This window comes from Acromyrmex echinatior, chromosome 10, assembly GCF_024713525.1.
Source record: "Acromyrmex echinatior isolate Ae372 chromosome 10, ASM2471352v2, whole genome shotgun sequence".
In the NCBI taxonomy this organism is placed as follows: Eukaryota; Metazoa; Arthropoda; class Insecta; order Hymenoptera; family Formicidae; genus Acromyrmex; species Acromyrmex echinatior.
The window spans coordinates 10,154,039-10,172,723 of NC_141861.1; the positions used below are offsets into that span (position 1 = coordinate 10,154,039).

General features: G+C 31.0%; 2 protein-coding genes, 2 long non-coding RNA genes and 1 pseudogene across 13 annotated transcripts in view; 2 read left to right on the forward strand and 3 right to left on the reverse strand.

The window, feature by feature from the left end:
• The window catches only part of LOC105152438 (membralin), an 84,010-nt gene extending 82,207 nt beyond the window's left edge, over positions 1–1,803 (reverse strand). For 2 of the 3 annotated variants that reach the window (XM_011066752.2, XM_011066743.2), the window contains exons 1-3: positions 1,490–1,798; positions 557–954; positions 99–334 (exon numbers count right to left, since the gene is read on the reverse strand). In XM_011066752.2, coding sequence (XP_011065054.1) covers positions 99–334; positions 557–823 — 503 coding nt within the window. In that variant the 5' untranslated portion in view covers positions 824–954; positions 1,490–1,798. Of the gene's footprint in view, positions 1–98; positions 335–556; positions 955–1,489 lie in introns of all 3 variants that reach the window. The other variant, XM_087410768.1, reaches the window with a different exon arrangement.
• A 4,641-nt stretch (positions 1,804–6,444) lies between these two features.
• Positions 6,445–11,364, reverse strand: LOC105154823 (FYVE, RhoGEF and PH domain-containing protein 2). Of its 7 annotated transcripts, none has more exons than XM_087410774.1 (9): positions 10,923–11,352; positions 9,474–10,058; positions 9,259–9,389; positions 8,907–9,128; positions 8,222–8,408; positions 7,723–8,135; positions 7,498–7,635; positions 7,193–7,339; positions 6,445–7,021 (listed from the first exon to the last, which is right to left on the reverse strand). In XM_087410774.1, exons 2-9 carry the CDS (start codon positions 9,568–9,570, stop codon positions 6,878–6,880), a joined length of 1,479 nt encoding a protein of 492 aa, XP_087266900.1. In that variant the 5' UTR covers positions 9,571–10,058; positions 10,923–11,352; the 3' UTR covers positions 6,445–6,877. The 7 variants fall into 7 exon arrangements, with proteins under 7 accessions (XP_087266900.1, XP_087266902.1, XP_087266896.1 ...); XM_087410770.1 differs by having other exon boundaries at positions 6,854–7,339; positions 10,923–11,127; positions 11,209–11,364; XM_087410776.1 differs by lacking the exon at positions 7,193–7,339.
• Positions 7,884–8,391, forward strand: LOC147908275 (uncharacterized). The gene is made up of 2 exons (XR_015546517.1): positions 7,884–8,022; positions 8,112–8,391. It is a non-coding gene; the product is annotated as an uncharacterized LOC147908275 (long non-coding RNA).
• Positions 11,365–11,616: 252 nt separating the features above from the next.
• LOC105149333 (rho guanine nucleotide exchange factor 39-like) lies at positions 11,617–16,208 on the reverse strand (annotated as a pseudogene). Its single transcript, XR_015546515.1, has 9 exons — positions 15,800–16,208; positions 14,348–14,932; positions 14,133–14,263; positions 13,769–13,990; positions 13,084–13,270; positions 12,585–12,997; positions 12,360–12,497; positions 11,960–12,201; positions 11,617–11,884 (listed from the first exon to the last, which is right to left on the reverse strand). The product of XR_015546515.1 is annotated as a rho guanine nucleotide exchange factor 39-like (transcript).
• LOC147908276 (uncharacterized) lies at positions 12,745–13,253 on the forward strand. The gene is made up of 2 exons (XR_015546516.1): positions 12,745–12,884; positions 12,974–13,253. It is a non-coding gene; the product is annotated as an uncharacterized LOC147908276 (long non-coding RNA).
• Positions 16,209–18,685: the final 2,477 nt, after the last annotated feature.

The following is an 18,685-nucleotide window of genomic DNA, read 5'->3' on the forward strand; positions in this document are numbered from 1 at the left end:
AACAAATTAATAAAAATATACATTTTGCTTTCTATGCTTAAAATTAACAAAGCATTAATGTAATATTATATTTTGTAAATATTTATATTTTAACTCACCCATCTCCAGTTAATATTCCTAAAGCATTAGTTAAATCATCAACTTTTTCTTGTCTCAATTTTTCTTCTTTGGCATAACTTTTCTCTATACTATAATCTTCACCACCATTTCTAAGAATTTCCACTCTCAGTATACCATCTCGTGGCCATTCATCTCTTATGTGTTCTAAACAATTAGTTGGTGCACGTGAAAATACTATATGAATATAAGCCAATACAAAAAATGCCAATATAGCCTGTAAACAAGAGATTCATATATGTATATGTGTATATATATATATATATAGTTTATTCTTTTTTTGTTTATTTAAAACTTTAGTATATAAGTTTGGTTTTCAATTTTTAGTTTTTCAGTTTAATTTTTTGTTTTTTTTTATTTATATAAATCATTTACTTGTATTAGTAACTTGTTATTTGTAAATAACTTATATGTTAAATAATAAAGGTCTTGTGCATACCTTTAAAAGGACTATAAATTCTATAAATCTCCTAACAGGCCTTGGAAATGTTCGTGCATAGGCTAGAGCTGCCTTGATAAATAATGCATGAAATAATCTATCCCGCACATTAATCAGCGGGTTTTGATTATTGTTATTTCTAGCTATATTCATGTTATTATTATTTAAAACTGGTCCTATAACACCAGCAAGACTGTGAAGATTATGTGCTACCGCACCGTTTTGATTATTAGGTACTGCAACAGCAGCACCCTCTCCTTGGGACATTTTTAAATATTACATAAGTAGTGCCCACAAATACGAGAAGAATTCGTATAATTATTTACATAAAAATCACCATATTTAAACATATGTAATTTGTCACTTCCAATTAATGTATATAAGCATTGTAGCAAGCCCTAAAACATAGAAAATTTTTAATTAGCAAAATAAGTAAATTCATTAATATATAATATATAAAAATTAAAATGTAAAAGTTGGAAGGATATGAAGATACAAATTTATTCTCAGTACAAATAACTTGTAAAATATATTAGATTTGCATAACCTATTTATTTTGCATTAAAACATTTAAATATTTGGATAAGGTAAAAAAAACTTGAGATAGCGCTTTTCTTTTAAATATGCCTATAACAAGACATTTATAATTACATTGAATATAATGAAACGAGTCGCGCACAAAAATGCATATGCAAAACAGTGACAGTGACTGCTATTTATTACGTTTGTTTATTACGTAATTTCTTGATCGAAAAAAAAGAAAACCTGCCAATTATCCAAATCATATAACAATCATATTAATTCCTTCCGTAATCTACAGTAGATATATTCCATAAAGAAAGATAATACGCAATAATACGTCGGCATATGACATTTAACGTGAAATGTCGCCAAATTTTCAGCTTTTTCGAGAACGAATCTGGTACGTCATACCTCGTGACGAGATCGCGAGAAATACGCCAGTTGTAATTTCGATGACACCGTTGCGTCTTCCACTACTGTAAATCAAGTCGTCGTGCGAAAGTTACGTGTTTACCTAATAAATACGACGATATTCACGAAATTGTCATTTCATCGTCGCGTATGTTTTGACGTGCAATATGCACTGATATGCACTCGTTTGCACTGTAGATCGTGGCCCGTATTCAGAACGCGCTTGGGAAGAAATCACATGGTGCGGAAAAGGACTGAAAAATAGAGAATATGTCATTGAAACAACCAATTAGCGCTATTCGAAATAACGCAGAATAACGCTGATTGGTTGCTTCTATGATGCATTCTCTATTTCACAGTCGTTTTCCGCACCGTGTGATTTCATCCTTACAGCGATGTTATAGCTCCTGCACACTGGACGCGGGAACACTTGCCGCGCTGCACAATGAGATGTGGTAGACAATAAGCTTACAGCTGTAATGTGTTTATGATTGCCGATGTGTTTATGATTGTTAACATGCTATAATTTACGTTACGCATACTGTAGAATTTCAGAGATAAAAGCGCGTTTTTATCGATAAAAACGTGTTCCGAATACGGGCCTGTATCCACAAGGCACAATCCGCAACAAACTTGACCATACGCGCACAGCGCAATATGGTTTCACCAATCGCGTGCTACGCCGCGGATCGGCCGCAATTCTCCCTAGAGGACGAATCCTTATCAACGGTTATTTATACTCTTCTTGAGCTAGAATGACGTCTGATGCTGATTCACACTGGATCTGATGTGCGTCGTATGACATTATGCAACCAATCAGAAAGCAGAATTTTATTTTTGATAGCCTAGTTTTCATCGAAGGTTTAAACCGGATGTAAGAATCAACCAACTACAGTCGAGCATTCCCCTGCTCGTTACGATTGTAACAGGGGAATACTAGATTATAGTTGGTTGGTTCTTACATTCTGATTTAAATCCTCGGTGGAAATTAGACCGATGATACGAAGCAGAATCCCATTTTTTTATTGGTTGCAGAGCAACCACGTCGTACAAAGCACGTCGGATCCAGTGTGAAACCAGCATGAGAGATCGTGAGGGAACAGAGAAATCATGTATTGCAGAATAGTTTTTGATAGATTGAAATTCTTATTTTTTGTTCTTTGTTCCTTTTATTGTGCGGAGTCCCTGACTATTGTGGATTCATCGTCATTCCACAGTTGCTCGCCAATTCCCGACAAGTAAATTAAATATATACCTTGTACGAATACCCAGGCACGTAACATAGTCGCTGATTGGCCAAAACGCGGACTGTATACCTCTCGAACAGGTGTGGATACCCGAAGTGGAGCCAATATTACCAGATCAAGGGATTTTCCTCTAAATTTAGGGGATTTTTAATAGGTCAAGGGACAAATAGGAGGAAAAATTATTTAGGGGATTTTTTAGGGGATTTTTTTTAATTTAGGAGATTTTTTATTTTTTAGAAGATTTAAAAATTTTCAGGAAAGATGTTATCGTAGTTTTTAATAGATGTATGCACAAATATACATATGAAAAAAGGTAATGTTTTTTATATTAATTTATTTTTGCATAGTGTCTATATAATAAGTTATCAATGACTAAGTTTACACCGAGGGTTATAGTTGGGTCAGAGTGCAAGAACTGACCAACCACAGTCGAGCATTCCCCTGTCATTCAATTGTAACAGGGGAATACTCGACTGTGATTGGTCAATTCTTACTCTGACTCAACTCTAAGGACGGAATCAGACTACGCATTAAAAAATAAGATTAAAGATTGAAAGATTGAAGACCAATCAGAACAAAAGGAGCTGAAATTTCTTTGGTGAAATTTCAATTTTTATCTTTAATCTCAATCTTTAATGTATATTCTGATTCCGGCCTAATCCTCGATGAAAACTTATATTCACTACTACTCGTATTCATAGTCCTTCCTTGAGGAATGAGGATTCCTTATTCCTCATTTCATGTTTCATACATCTTTCTTGACTAAACAAGGAGCCTTAACAGTTTTCTTTTCTCAAGGGAGGTTACGAATTTCCTTGAAGAGGAGATACAGCCTCCATAACCAAGCAAACCCCTCCAAATTTAATTCGTCACATCAGTCTTTTTATCCAGCAAATGAGAATGGATTGAAATGAATTGAAATGGATTCAGATTTTCAGAAATATTGATTCATGAATGTTAAAATGAATATTTTTCAATCCTGAATGCATTTTTATTCTTTTATAGGAATTGCATAGAGCATATCTCCATGCCTTTCAATCTGAAGATAATATTAACTTTTTCTGTACACAACACAATGTGAATACTGTTCAATTCAAAATTTTAAATAGGAAATGCAATTTTTCAATCCAATTACTTCCAATTGAATCTAATTAAATAAAAAAAAAGTATTCACTATTTATAAAATACTCATTCAGATAGAAAAAAATTTCAATCCATTTTAATCCATTCTCGTTTGTTGAGTACTTTTGATAGCTTTTAATTTAAGTCTGTCGCATCGATAATTATTTTTCGATAGCTTTTTTTCGGAAATAAACTGCACCAAAAGCATTTTCTCCTTCTTCGTATAAGAATTATGGCGAATTCGATTGGGACCACTGATGCATATTAAAGCGTTGTACACTGATTTAATTTTAGTATAAAAATAAAATGCAAATATTTCGAATTATAAAATACATATTTTACCTAGCAGTACAATATAATGTATTGAGTATTTCACAATTTAATCGATTTCTATGTTTATTTATAAACATATATTTATGTTATTTTGTGTATGTATGGTGGTTTTAATGCGGACTGAGGGCGTCCAATCAAATTCGTTATTAATTTTATTTTTGTTCATTGTTGCAAAATGCTTAATCATGACTTTATTTAATCAACAATACCTTTATAACCTTTATTATTCGTAATTCACGATATTAGGTATGTATTAGGTTGGTGCATATGAAATGTCGGATTTTCTTTACATATGAACGTTTGTCTTCCTGTTTTCGTTATGCTTTTATTTTTGGCATAATCTCGTTTATAATCGTATTGTTTATAGTCGTGTTGCCAGAGTCACATTTCAACAAAGAAGATTTTCTCAAAAGTGTTCCATTTTGTTATTTGTTTTGAATTTCGTAAGGATATGAATTCAATCGATATTCATGTAATTTTTTTATATGAGTATAAACTTGGTAATAATGCTGCAAAAGCTGCACGCAATATAAACCAGGCATTTGAGAAGAATACTGTTAACGATCGAAAAGTGCAGCATTGGTTTGAAAAATTTCGGTCTGATGATTTTTCCCTACAAAATGAACCGCGTGGAAGATTCAAAACGTCTGTGCAAAATGATGCTCTGAAAGCATTGGTGGAAACGAATCCAACTGTATCTATAAGGGAACTTGCTACCAGTATGAAAGTTGACCATACAACGATATTGCGACACCTTTCTGAAATTGGCAAGGTGAAAAAAATGGATAAATGGGTACCGCACGAACTAACCGAGCGAAATAAGCTGAATCGATTGAACGTATGCTCATCATTACTAACCCGATTTCATCGAGAGCCATTTTTCGGATTATTACTTGTGATGAAAAATGGATTCTTTACGACAATAGGAAAAGGTGTGCTCGGTAGCTTGATAGGAATGAGGCTTGTGCTCATACTCCAAGGCCATCACTTCATCCACGGAAAATTTTAATAACAGTTTGGTGGAATGTGACTGGAATAATTCATTATTCATTCCTTCGAACTGAGGAGACAATTACAGCCGAAAAGTACTGCCAGTACATTGATGAAATGCATGAAAAATTGAAAATTATACGCCCATCACTTGTTAATCGGCATGGCCCAATACTTTTCGACAACGCTTGGCCGCATACGTCGTACAAAACAATTGCGAAATTATTATAAATGAATTAAAATAGGAAATTTTGCAGCACCCAGCTTATTCACCGGATTTTTCGCCAACCGACTTTCATTTTTTTAAACATTTAGAACAGTTTTTACGAGCTAAACAGTATGAAAATGAAGACAGAAAATGAAGACTGAAGAATTCCATATCAGAGTTTATTGATTCTAAAGATCAGAATTTCTTTAAGACAGGCATCTATGCATTAAAATCTCATTGGGAAAAGTGTATTGAAACAAATGGAGCATATTTTGATTAAATAAACAGCTTTTAAAAAAAGATATGCAGTTTTATATTGGGTCATCTAAAAAGTATCCGTTTTTTGTCACTAGATGGTGTTGATGGTCAACACATTTAGTGACAAAAAATCGCGGATACTTTTTATATGATCCAATATATTCACTTAAAAATCCGACATTTCATATGTACCAACCTAATATATAATACTAGTAATATATTACCCTCAGTAGGATATTAAGGGGAGTGCTGGAGTGTGGATCTTGTTTTACCATTAATTATTAAACTTTTCTCTTAATTGTTTTTATGGATTGAAAAATCCTTCTCCACAATTAAAGTATCGATAACAACGCAATTCGCCAGCTACAATTAAATACGAAAAACGAAAAAAAATTGAAGACTTACAGTTTTATTATTGATTTCTGTAATCAACATGTCATAATATGTGCTGCATACAAGAGTTTCAGATTTTGCACGTTCATAAGAAGTAGCTGGCAAATTGCAGAAAATCTGAAAGAACAATCCTATGTTTTTAGAAACGAAGTAGAAGTTTTAGTATAAGAGAAAAGAGTCTCCGAAAATTTCGTTTGTATATTACAAGTGAACGTGAAGCCATCAAACCGAGCAGTATTTCAGTTCCGCGATATCTCGACAGCGGCGCTATCATGAAAAGTGTGTCGCTGAATCATAGAAATGATCTGAGTTATGGACCTATTCAGGTCCATATCAATAAACCTTCATACGTGCCTTGGTCAAAGATTTTTCTTTTGAGAGATAAAATAATAATAAAATAAATATGATATTAGTTATTTCAATTTTATTGAAATAATTTCTTCATAAACAAGAAACGTACTATATTATTTACATATGAATACAAATGAGGATAATTATTTTAATTGCACTGTTTTTTTACATATATTTTATTTAGAAAATTATTGATGCATATATATAAAATAACGTGTGTGTGTGCGCGCGCGTGTGTATATATGGGTCATCTAAAAAGTATCTGCGGTTTTTTGTCACTAGATGTGTGTTGATGGTCATATATCTAGTGACAAAGTACCGCGGATACTTTTTAGATGACCCAATATATTTAAAGATAAAAAATAAGTTCACTGCGAAAAAAATTTAGTTATACAATATTTATGAATAAAAAAATAAAATTGTGACACATTTAATCATTTATGATTTTATGACATAAATAAGTTCTCTTTTTTTACATACATTTTCTTATAATTTATGGATTATTTGAACGTCTTTTATTGTTGTACCGATAAATGAGAAAAAAATCATTTGGAACGGCGATGTGTGTTCTTCGTCGTTCGATGTGATGGAGCATGAACTTGTTCCATGTATCGTTGTCATTGGAAGAGTCTAAGGAAAAGACCGAATGTTATTTTGATAAACGCGTTTCATAAATATAATTATGTAAAATGCATTTCTATTCATTTTATAATTGTTGTGACTTGATTTTTTTAAGCATCTATGAGTAGATATAGATTGTGTATTTTTATTTTTACATAATTTCAGTTTTGTATTTTTTACTTGGGGAGAAATATGACCAGGTTTGGAATACTCATTTTGTTTAAATCTTTTGGTAGTAAGAAGTAAACAAATATTAATGCTTTGAGTATCCTCATCCATTTCATTATCCTTTTTAAAGTATATTATATTGGAGGTGTCCAACGATACCTAATATGTAATATAGAAAAATCTGTGTTAGTTCATTATTATATCTCTTAAGATAATCTACCTGTAATACAATCTATCTTCAATCAATTGACATTTTGTGTTAAACATCTCAAAAGTTAATACTAGCAACTTACATATGAAAAATAATATGTTTATACCTGTTCATCTTTTATACATCTTTTTCTTTTAATAGATTTTTTTGGTATATCATCTGATGAAAACTCATTAATATTTTTATGTCTAAGTGGCTTTCTCGAGCTACTTTCTTTTCTCAAAGTTTGTCGACATTCAGTATACTGAAAACAAGATAGTACATAATATGTTAATTAGGAAAGCTAAAAGTACCAAGATTATATCTACATTTTTAATAATGTAACAAATACTTTTTTAATAGCATTTTGTATCGATTGTATCCATTCAGCACTATCCGCATTTTCTGAGTACAATAAGAATGTTTCATGCAAACACGTTATACGGAACAATTTTTTGCTCAGAACACAGGTTAAACTGCACTTGTTTAATGGTAGAACGCAAGATATGTTCAGCGATGTCTCTGGTTCACCTTTACAATACAACAGAGTGTCATTTAAAAGAACAAAATATCGTCTATAAGTTGAATTGCCTCGTCTCGAAACACGCATCAATGGTCCTTGTTTGATTAACATTCTACCAGGTTTGACAAGGTTAATAGAAGTAACAATGCATTTCTGAAGATTTAATAATTTTTGTGTTTCTTCATTTTGTGCGATTAAAGTATTTATGTGTTTCGCAGATTTTTCAATTTCAACCAGACATGCTGCAATTAAAATTTAATTAAAATATGCTAAAAATATACATTCAAATACATGTGAATTTTTTGGCGAATCTTAATAATGTACTTACCCTGTAAATGTCGATATTCTCTATGTCTATAAGGAGTATGTTGTAACACTTGTTTAACAAGTAATTGATATCTTGGTACTCTTTGCACTGGTGTAATTAACAACGAAGACAATTTCCTGCCTACTTCTGATCTTGTTTCTTGATCACAAATAAATTTTTTGAAGACAGAATCATTCTCTTCATTTGTCTGAAAAGATAATCTCACAGATAAATTTTAACATCCTTTTTGGATGCACTTTAACAAAAGTATTTTTTTATATTAAAATAATCAATGAAAATATGTACACGTATGTATTTTTGAATAAATATTCATATCAAAATATCTACATCTATAAAATATAAATAAATCAAATGAAATTAATTGCTTTTACGAGCCGATATAGGATAAAAATAGATAATTTTATTCAATTAAATAATGACAATATATACGTTTCAATCCTTTGTTCGGGTTCTCTTCAATATAATAATAATAATAATAAAATTTGAATAATTCAAATATATGTATATTAAAACATGCGATAAAAACGCTATCGGATTGTCTCCTAATTAGTCATACAATACGTTTAATCTAATCTAAAATATTAGCTCATATTAATGACCTGATAAATAAATCACGCTAATTTTTCAAGAATCATATACATAATTAAATTTTAATAATAATTTTTGCGTAATACTTGACAATTACCTGTAGTAAATTTAATACTTGTGTATAATCATAAGCATAAACAGAATATAATTTAAAGAATGGTGCAAGTTTGTGGAATACTCCAGCTATGTTATCAGGATTACGTTTTAATCCTGCCACCAGTTCACCACTCACATTATATAATGTTTTTATGTTTTCAGCTAAGGTGACAAGTAATGGATGGTCCAACAATTTTCTCTTGAGAATAGGTTGTATAAAAAACTGAAAAAACATATATTGTACATACACACATATACATATACACACACACACACACACACACACACACACATATATATATAATATATAATTATTTATATCAGTAATATGAGTATATTAATAGAAAATATACTTCTGCTAAGATTTCCAGTTGTTGCAAGTAAGTAACTTCTGTAGTGAGTATTTCTTGAATGGCTTGTGATCTTAGAATTTTTTCCTTTTCCTCTGCACATTTTTCATTATCTTCATTTAAAGCATGTAGAACTGAAAAAATCATGATGTAAAACTTGCTTAAGTGATAATTACAGTTAACGGATACATTTAAAAAAAAGATATAAAAAATTATACCCTTCATACGGCTCCGCATGCTCAACATATTTCTTTCATTTATAATTAGTCTTAATTCTGAACTAAGACTAGCTTGAGGCGACAACGGTGAATACATAGTTACATATAAATAGTTATATATAAATTATTTGTGCGTATAGAAAATAAATTGACAATAATATGATAAATTCTATATTTTATTCTATTCAAAATATAATATAATGTATTCGTGGCTGAGGAATTTGCGATGCTAATTCACAAGGTACATGATATTGATCATAATCTTCTTCTGATCTTACATTGTGTATAATTGATTTGAATGTTTGCTTGCATAAAGGACATTCTGTCTTAATTTTGGACCATTGAAGTAAGCAAGTAAAACAAAATTGGTGCAGGCAACTGTCTGTGAAAGATGTATTAACTAGTTTTCCCAAACAAATGCTACAATTTGGAAGTGGAGAAGCTGCATCGCTTCGCTCGTTATTATCAGAATTTTGTACGAGAACTTCAGATTTTATAGGCTCCTCCACAACTGCACTGGAGTTCTTTATTTCTAATGGGCCTTCCATTGTTATCTATTATAAATGTCCATTCGTGAAGAAATTTCTATAAAATAAAAAGATATACACATATAAATATACAACAGTAATTTTTTATTCAATAGAATAGATGTAATATTTGAATTAATATTAAAAGATAATAATTTATAAGATAATATTCTTGAGACTTCCATGATGCTTTCTATATAAAGATTATGCGTTTCACGGATTTCTTCCGTGCCCAGATCTATTCTTGAAATGCCAAGATTCACGAAACGTTGGCATTCCAAGAATGTAGATCTGGACACGGAAGAAACCCGCAAAACGCATAATCTTTATACATTTATAAGATATTATTTTCACAAATAAATCATATGATTACTAATATAAAATGTGATAGTGAATAGAATTACGAGTGCAAAAGTAAGTTATACATATATAAAAGATGAATAGGATATTAATAAATTGTAAAAAATATATTATCATCAATGTAAATTATATGTGTAATATTTAAAATAATTAATTATTTAATATGAACACAATACTAGTTCAATACTGAACAAAATCCAATTATTTTTAAAAAATTAATGAAATTAATGAATAAAATCTATTTTCAACTTAATGTGTGATAGTCGAAATTTATATACAGTATAAAAGATATTACGATTCTTTCACAAATCTTTCAATCAATTTGTATGAATCAGCATATATCTCGTTACATTATAACATTATTTCGTATTCTATTGCGTGTGAAATAGAAAGATAGTAATAGAGATTGACGCTTACAGAGCGTTTTTCATACACAGCATTCGTTTGTGCATCACAAATTTTCTCATTTTATAGTAATGAGACGAAAAATGACTTCAATTCGATATAGAAAATGCTGAATGTTCGATTAGAAATCATATGGAACGATCGTTGGGATACTTGCACTTTGGATAATTACACTCGAAAAATATACTTCTCATAGAGAAGCGCGTTGATGGCAGCTTGGCGTATCGTCGATGTGTTTCTTCACGTCATGCGTCAGTATCTTTTTTTCTTTATGAGCGTTGCTCTCCACCCTTTTGCTTCCTTTATTACCTGCTTTCGTTTCCGGTATTAGGTATTATGCGATATACTGTAGCTGTATATATCTAAAAATCCGCAAATGTTGAGTATTTCAGAATACTCTGTTTCCACCGTGATATCTGTCTACGCGACAAATACGTTCTTACAGTAACCTCCAATAATTTTCTACGGTAAATTCCTTCGAAAAATGCGTGAAACTGCGAGAGCTGTGTAACGCGATGTTCCCCCCAGGCTCGAGAAAAAGCTTTACCACTCGTATTCGACGAGCTGGTACTACTGCGCATGCGTGCATTTTGTCTCATTGTCAGTCTCAATTTCATCTGGGGAAATATAAATTTTTTTTATAGGCTATAAAGTAAACTTTTTAATTGGATTATATTCGCAGAAAAAGGGCGACAATATTCTCGTGTAAGGTTGAGAATTATCTCTTTTTGTACTTTTGAGTTATTTTGTGAGTACTAAAGAATAAAATTAACAAAAGCAATTATTTTATATGGACGTTCAATTATACAATATATATTTAAAGGTAAAAAATAAGTTCACTACGAAAAAAATTTAGTTATACAATATTTATGAATAAAAAAATAAAATTGTAACACATTTAATCATTTATGATTTTATAAATTATGACATAAATAAGTTCTCTTTTTTTACATACATTTTCTTATAATTTATGGATTATTTGAACGTAAAAAAGTCTTTTATTGTTGTACCGATAAATGAGAAAAAATCACTCATTATTTGGAACGGCGATGTGTGTTCTTCGTCGTTCGATGTGATGGAGCATGAACTTGTTCCATGTATCGTTGTCATTGGAAGAGTCTAAGGAAAAGACCGAATGTTATTTTGATAAACGCGTTTCATAAATATAATTATGTAAAATGCATTTCTATTCACTTTATAATTGTTGTGACTTGATTTTTTTAAGCATCTAGGAGTAGATATAGATTGTGTATTTTTATTTTTACATAATTTCAGTTTTGTATTTTTACTTGGGGAGAAGTATGACCAGGTTTGGAATATTCATTTTGTTTAAATCTTTTGGTAGTAAGAGGTAAACAAATATTATTACTTTGAGTATCCTCATCCATTTCATTATCCTTTTTAAAGTATATTATATTGGAGGTGTCCAACGATACCTAATATGTAATATAGAAAAATCTGTGTTAGTTCATTATTATATCTCTTAAGATAATCTACCTGTAATACAATCTATCTTCAATCAATTGACATTTTGTGTTAAACATCTCAAAAGTTAATACTAGCAACTTACATATGAAAAATAATATGTTTATACCTGTTCATCTTTTATACATCTTTTTCTTTTAATAGATTTTTTTGGTATATCATCTGATGAAAACTCATTAATATTTTTATGTCTAAGTGGCTTTCTCGAGCTACTTTCTTTTCTCAAAGTTTGTCGACATTCAGTATACTGAAAACAAGATAGTACATAATATATTAATTAGGAAAGCTAAAAGTACCAAGATTATATCTACATTTTTAATAATGTAACAAATACTTTTTTAATAGCATTTTGTATCGATTGTATCCATTCAGCACTATCCGCATTTTCTGAGTACAATAAGAATGTTTCATGCAAACACGTTATACGGAACAATTTTTTGCTCAGAACACAGGTTAAACTGCACTTGTTTAATGGTAGAACGCAAGATATGTTCAGCGATGTCTCTGGTTCACCTTTACAATACAACAGAGTGTCATTTAAAAGAACAAAATATCGTCTATAAGTTGAATTGCCTCGTCTCGAAACACGCATCAATGGTCCTTGTTTGATTAACATTCTACCAGGTTTGACAAGGTTAATAGAAGTAACAATGCATTTCTGAAGATTTAATAATTTTTGTGTTTCTTCATTTTGTGCGATTAAAGTATTTATGTGTTTCGCAGATTTTTCAATTTCAACCAGACATGCTGCAATTAAAATTTAATTAAAATATGCTAAAAATATACATTCAAATACATGTGAATTTTTTGGCGAATCTTAATAATGTACTTACCCTGTAAATGTCGATATTCTCTATGTCTATAAGGAGTATGTTGTAACACTTGTTTAACAAGTAATTGATATCTTGGTACTCTTTGCACTGGTGTAATTAACAACGAAGACAATTTCCTGCCTACTTCTGATCTTGTTTCTTGATCACAAATAAATTTTTTGAAGACAGAATCATTCTCTTCATTTGTCTGAAAAGATAATCTCACAGATAAATTTTAACATCCTTTTTGGATGCACTTTAACAAAAGTATTTTTTTATATTAAAATAATCAATGAAAATATGCACACGTATGTATTTTTGAATAAATATTCATATCAAAATATCTACATCTATAAAATATAAATAAATCAAATGAAATTAATTGCTTTTACGAGCCGATATAGGATAAAAATAGATAATTTTAATCAATTAAATAATGACAATATATACGTTTCAATCCTTTGTTCGGGTTCTCTTCAATATAATAATAATAATAATAAAATTTGAATAATTCAAATATATGTATATTAAAACATGCGATAAAAACGCTATCGGATTGTCTCCTAATTAGTCATACAATACGTTTAATCTAATCTAAAATATTAGCTCATATTAATGACCTGATAAATAAATCACGCTAATTTTTCAAGAATCATATACATAATTAAATTTTAATAATAATTTTTGCGTAATACTTGACAATTACCTGTAGTAAATTTAATACTTGTGTATAATCATAAGCATAAACAGAATATAATTTAAAGAATGGTGCAAGTTTGTGGAATACTCCAGCTATGTTATCAGGATTACGTTTTAATCCTGCCACCAGTTCACCACTCACATTATATAATGTTTTTATGTTTTCAGCTAAGGTGACAAGTAATGGATGGTCCAACAATTTTCTCTTGAGAATAGGTTGTATAAAAAACTGAAAAAACATATATTGTACATACACACATACACACACACACACACACACACACACACACACACACACACACACACACACACACACATATAATATATAATTATTTATATCAGTAATATGAGTATATTAATAGAAAATATACTTCTGCTAAGATTTCCAGTTGTTGCAAGTAAGTAACTTCTGTAGTGAGTATTTCTTGAATGGCTTGTGATCTTAGAATTTTTTCCTTTTCCTCTGCACATTTTTCATTATCTTCATTTAAAGCATGTAGAACTGAAAAAATCATGATGTAAAACTTGCTTAAGTGATAATTACAGTTAACGGATACATTTAAAAAAAAGATATAAAAAATTATACCCTTCATACGGCTCCGCATGCTCAACATATTTCTTTCATTTATAATTAGTCTTAATTCTGAACTAAGACTAGCTTGAGGCGACAACGGTGAATACATAGTTACATATAAATAGTTATATATAAATTATTTGTGCGTATAGAAAATAAATTGACAATAATATGATAAATTCTATATTTTATTCTATTCAAAATATAATATAATGTATTCGTGGCTGAGGAATTTGCGATGCTAATTCACAAGGTACATGATATTGATCATAATCTTCTTCTGATCTTACATTGTGTATAATTGATTTGAATGTTTGCTTGCATAAAGGACATTCTGTCTTAATTTTGGACCATTGAAGTAAGCAAGTAAAACAAAATTGGTGCAGGCAACTGTCTGTGAAAGATGTATTAACTAGTTTTCCCAAGCAAATGCTACAATTTGGAGGTGGAGAAGCTGCATCGCTTCGCTCGTTATTATCAGAATTTTGTACGAAAACTTCAGATTTTATAGGCTCCTCCACAACTGCACTGGAGTTCTTTATTTCTAAGGGGCCTTCCATTGTTATCTATTATAAATGTCCATTCGTGAAGAAATTTCTATAAAATAAAAAGATATACACATATAAATATACAACAGTAATTTTTTATTCAATATTAGAATAGATGTAATATTTGAATTAATATTAAAAGATAATAATTTATAAGATAATATTCTTGAGACTTCCATGATGCTTTCTATATAAAGATTATGCGTTTCATGGGTTTCTTCCGTGCCCAGATCTATTCTTGAAATGCCAAGATTCACGAAACGTTGGCATTCCAAGAATGTAGATCTGGATACGGAAGAAACCCGCAAAACGCATAATCTTTATACATTTATAAGATATTATTTTCACAAATAAATCATATGATTACTAATATAAAATGTGATAGTGAATAGAATTACGAGTGCAAAAGTAAGTTATACATATATAAAAGATGAATAGGATATTAATAAATTGTAAAAAATATATTATCATCAATGTAAATTATATGTGTAATATTTAAAATAATTAATTATTTAATATGAACACAATACTAGTTCAATACTGAACAAAATCCAATTATTTTTAAAAAATTAATGAAATTAATGAATAAAATCTATTTTCAACTTAATGTGTGATAGTCGAAATTTATATACAGTATAAAAGATATTACGATTCTTTCACAAATCTTTCAATCAATTTGTATGAATCAGCATATATCTCGTTACATTATAACATTATTTCGTATTCTATTGCGTGTGAAATAGAAAGATAGTAATAGAGATTGACGCTTAGAGAGCGTTTTTCATACACAGCATTCGTTTGTGCATCACAAATTTTCTCATTTTATAGTAATGAGACGAAAAATGACTTCAATTCGATATAGAAAATGCTGAATGTTCGATTAGAAATCATATGGAACGATCGTTGGGATACTTGCACTTTGGATAATTACACTCGAAAAATATACTTCTCATAGAGAAGCGCGTTGATGGCAGCTTGGCGTATCGTCGATGTGTTTCTTCACGTCATGCGTCAGTATCTTTTTTTCTTTATGAGCGTTGCTCTCCACCCTTTTGCTTCCTTTATTACCTGCTTTCGTTTCCGGTATTAGGTATTATGCGATATACTGTAGCTGTATATATCTAAAAATCCGCAAATGTTGAGTATTTCAGAATACTCTGTTTCCACCGTGATATCTGTCTACGCGACAAATACGTTCTTACAGTAACCTCCAATAATTTTCTACGGTAAATTCCTTCGAAAAATGCGTGAAACTGCGAGAGCTGTGTAACGCGATGTTCCCCCCAGGCTCGAGAAAAAGCTTTACCACTCGTACCACTTCGACGAGCTGGTACTACTGCGCATGCGTGCATTTTGTCTCAATTTCATCTGGGGAAATATAAATTTTTTTTTATAGGCTATAAAGTAAACTTTTTAATTGGATTATATTCGCAGAAAAAGGGCGACAATATTCTCGTGTAAGGTTGAGAATTACCTCTTTTTGTACTTTTGAGTTATTTTGTGAGTACTAAAGAATAAAATTAACAAAAGCAATTATTTTATATGGACGTTCAATTATATATTGGGTCATCTAAAAAGTATCCACGGTTTTTTGTCACTAGATGTGTGTTGGTCATATATCTAGACAAAGTACCGCGGATACTTTTTAGATGACCCAATATATACAGGGTGTTATGAATATACGGCCCCACTCGTCTCGAGCAGGTAGAGTGGACTAAATTGAGTAGAAAAGTCCTGTACTATTTTGTAATGCTCGCAATAATTAACGAGATATTATAATAACATTTAAAGATAGCCGAATACGCGCGTCCGCTCGACTTACTATTGTCAAAGGCACGCGAGCCGCGAGGAGCGGGAATGGCCTAGGCGCGCCGTGCCCTTTGAGCTTATATGCTCGCGACGGGAAGCCCCGCTCTTCGCGGTCCGCACGTTCGATGGGCCGTACTTTCGGCAATAATAGGTCGGGAGGACGTGCATATTCGGCTATCTTTAAACGTTAATATCTCGTTAATTATTGCGAGCATTACGAAATGGTAGAGGACTTTTCTACTCAGTCCACTCTACCTGCTCGGAACGAGTGGGGCCGTATATTCATGACACCCTGTATGTATATATATATATATATATATATATATATATATATACAGGGTGGGCCATCTATTGGTACGTTTTTGAATTTCGTCGTATGGCAACACCGAACGAGCTACAGACCCGAAATTTTGACAGTTTATTAGTCATACCGTCCGCGGCACGAAACAACATGTTTTCTCTTGAAGAGCGTTTTGAAATTTTAAAAATTTATTTTCAAAGTCAGTGCTGTGTCGCCGAAACTGTACGAATTTTGAAAAGAAATATGGGTCGTGATAGAGCACCCACCGAAGGAGCTATACGCAAATTGGTGAGGAAAGTTCGTGAGAAAGGGATGTTAGTGGATGACATTATATTACGACTGTTTTGAGTGAAATTGGCGCCGAGGTAGTCCAAAATGTCATTAATAATTGGGGTGACCGAATGGCATACTGTAAGGCCAGTAGAGGGAGCCACATGAACGAAATCGTTTTTCATTCTTGACGCGGATACTTTTAGCTTCACAACAAAAAAAAAATTAATAAAAAATATCAATGTATGCTCATTTGATCGCATTTTTAAAAACGTACCAATAGATGGCCCACCCTGTATATGTGTGAATATATAATAAACATATATATATACACACGCGCGTGCGTATGATGCGTGCATACGCGCGCACGCGTGTGTATGTGTGTACATATATACAAACATGTCTAAACTTTATTTACTGAATTATTTACACAAATTTCAACGTGGATTACTGATTTTTCTGGGATTGCACTGAGCCACGAACTCCGCACTTGAAACAATTAAACACATCGATTGATCTTGAATGTCACTTATGACTGCTCGAAAAAATTTTTTATATTAGGTGTTGGAATTAATTCGTAGCGTTTTTTAATGAAAGAATGTTATTTATTTCACATGAGCATTAAAAAATACATTAATGAAAGTACTTCCCATCACTTGTAAAACGCTACGAATTAATTCCAACACCTAATAACTGACTGCGCTTTTCCAAAGAGCCATATATTGGATCATCTAAAAACCGCGGATACTTTTTATAGATAACCAATATATATGGGATTTGATGCAATTCGCTACTTGGACTTTGGATGGATGATTCACCTCTTTAGATTAATAATAAAAAAAATATAGGAATTTACCGGATGGAGGAGCAGACTAACGGATGTCCGGTTTATTACTATTTATCAAAGGTTTCTCGAAAAAATAGGAGTGATTAGAGTTGTTTTGTTTATTATGTGTGAGTTGGAAAATGTGATCATAGCTTATCTATGAGTTACAGAGTCACTGAACGTGCTCTCGATTAATAATTATTTTCCTTTAACTGATGTTTAGTTATTTATAATAATTAATTAATCCAAAAAGTGATATTCGATTGGCCATGCTCTATTATGGAGATAGTCGCAAGTTATTCACATTTGAGAAAAAAACTGATTTTTCTCCACGAAAGAAAAGAATCATGGAGTCATCAGGACATAACAAAATTATAAAAACAAGAAAAACATAAATATTTACTGCATGTTGTGAACATTTTACGAATGAATTTTTGTTGCAGACATAATAACTTTTTTTAGTATCTGGCGGAAAGCAGATTTGATTTCCATTATGAAAATAACTTCTTTCAAGAATCAATTTTGATGAAAACCAAATTTTTCATTCTAAAATAGAATTCATTCTAAAATTCATTTGTAAGATATTCACAATAAAT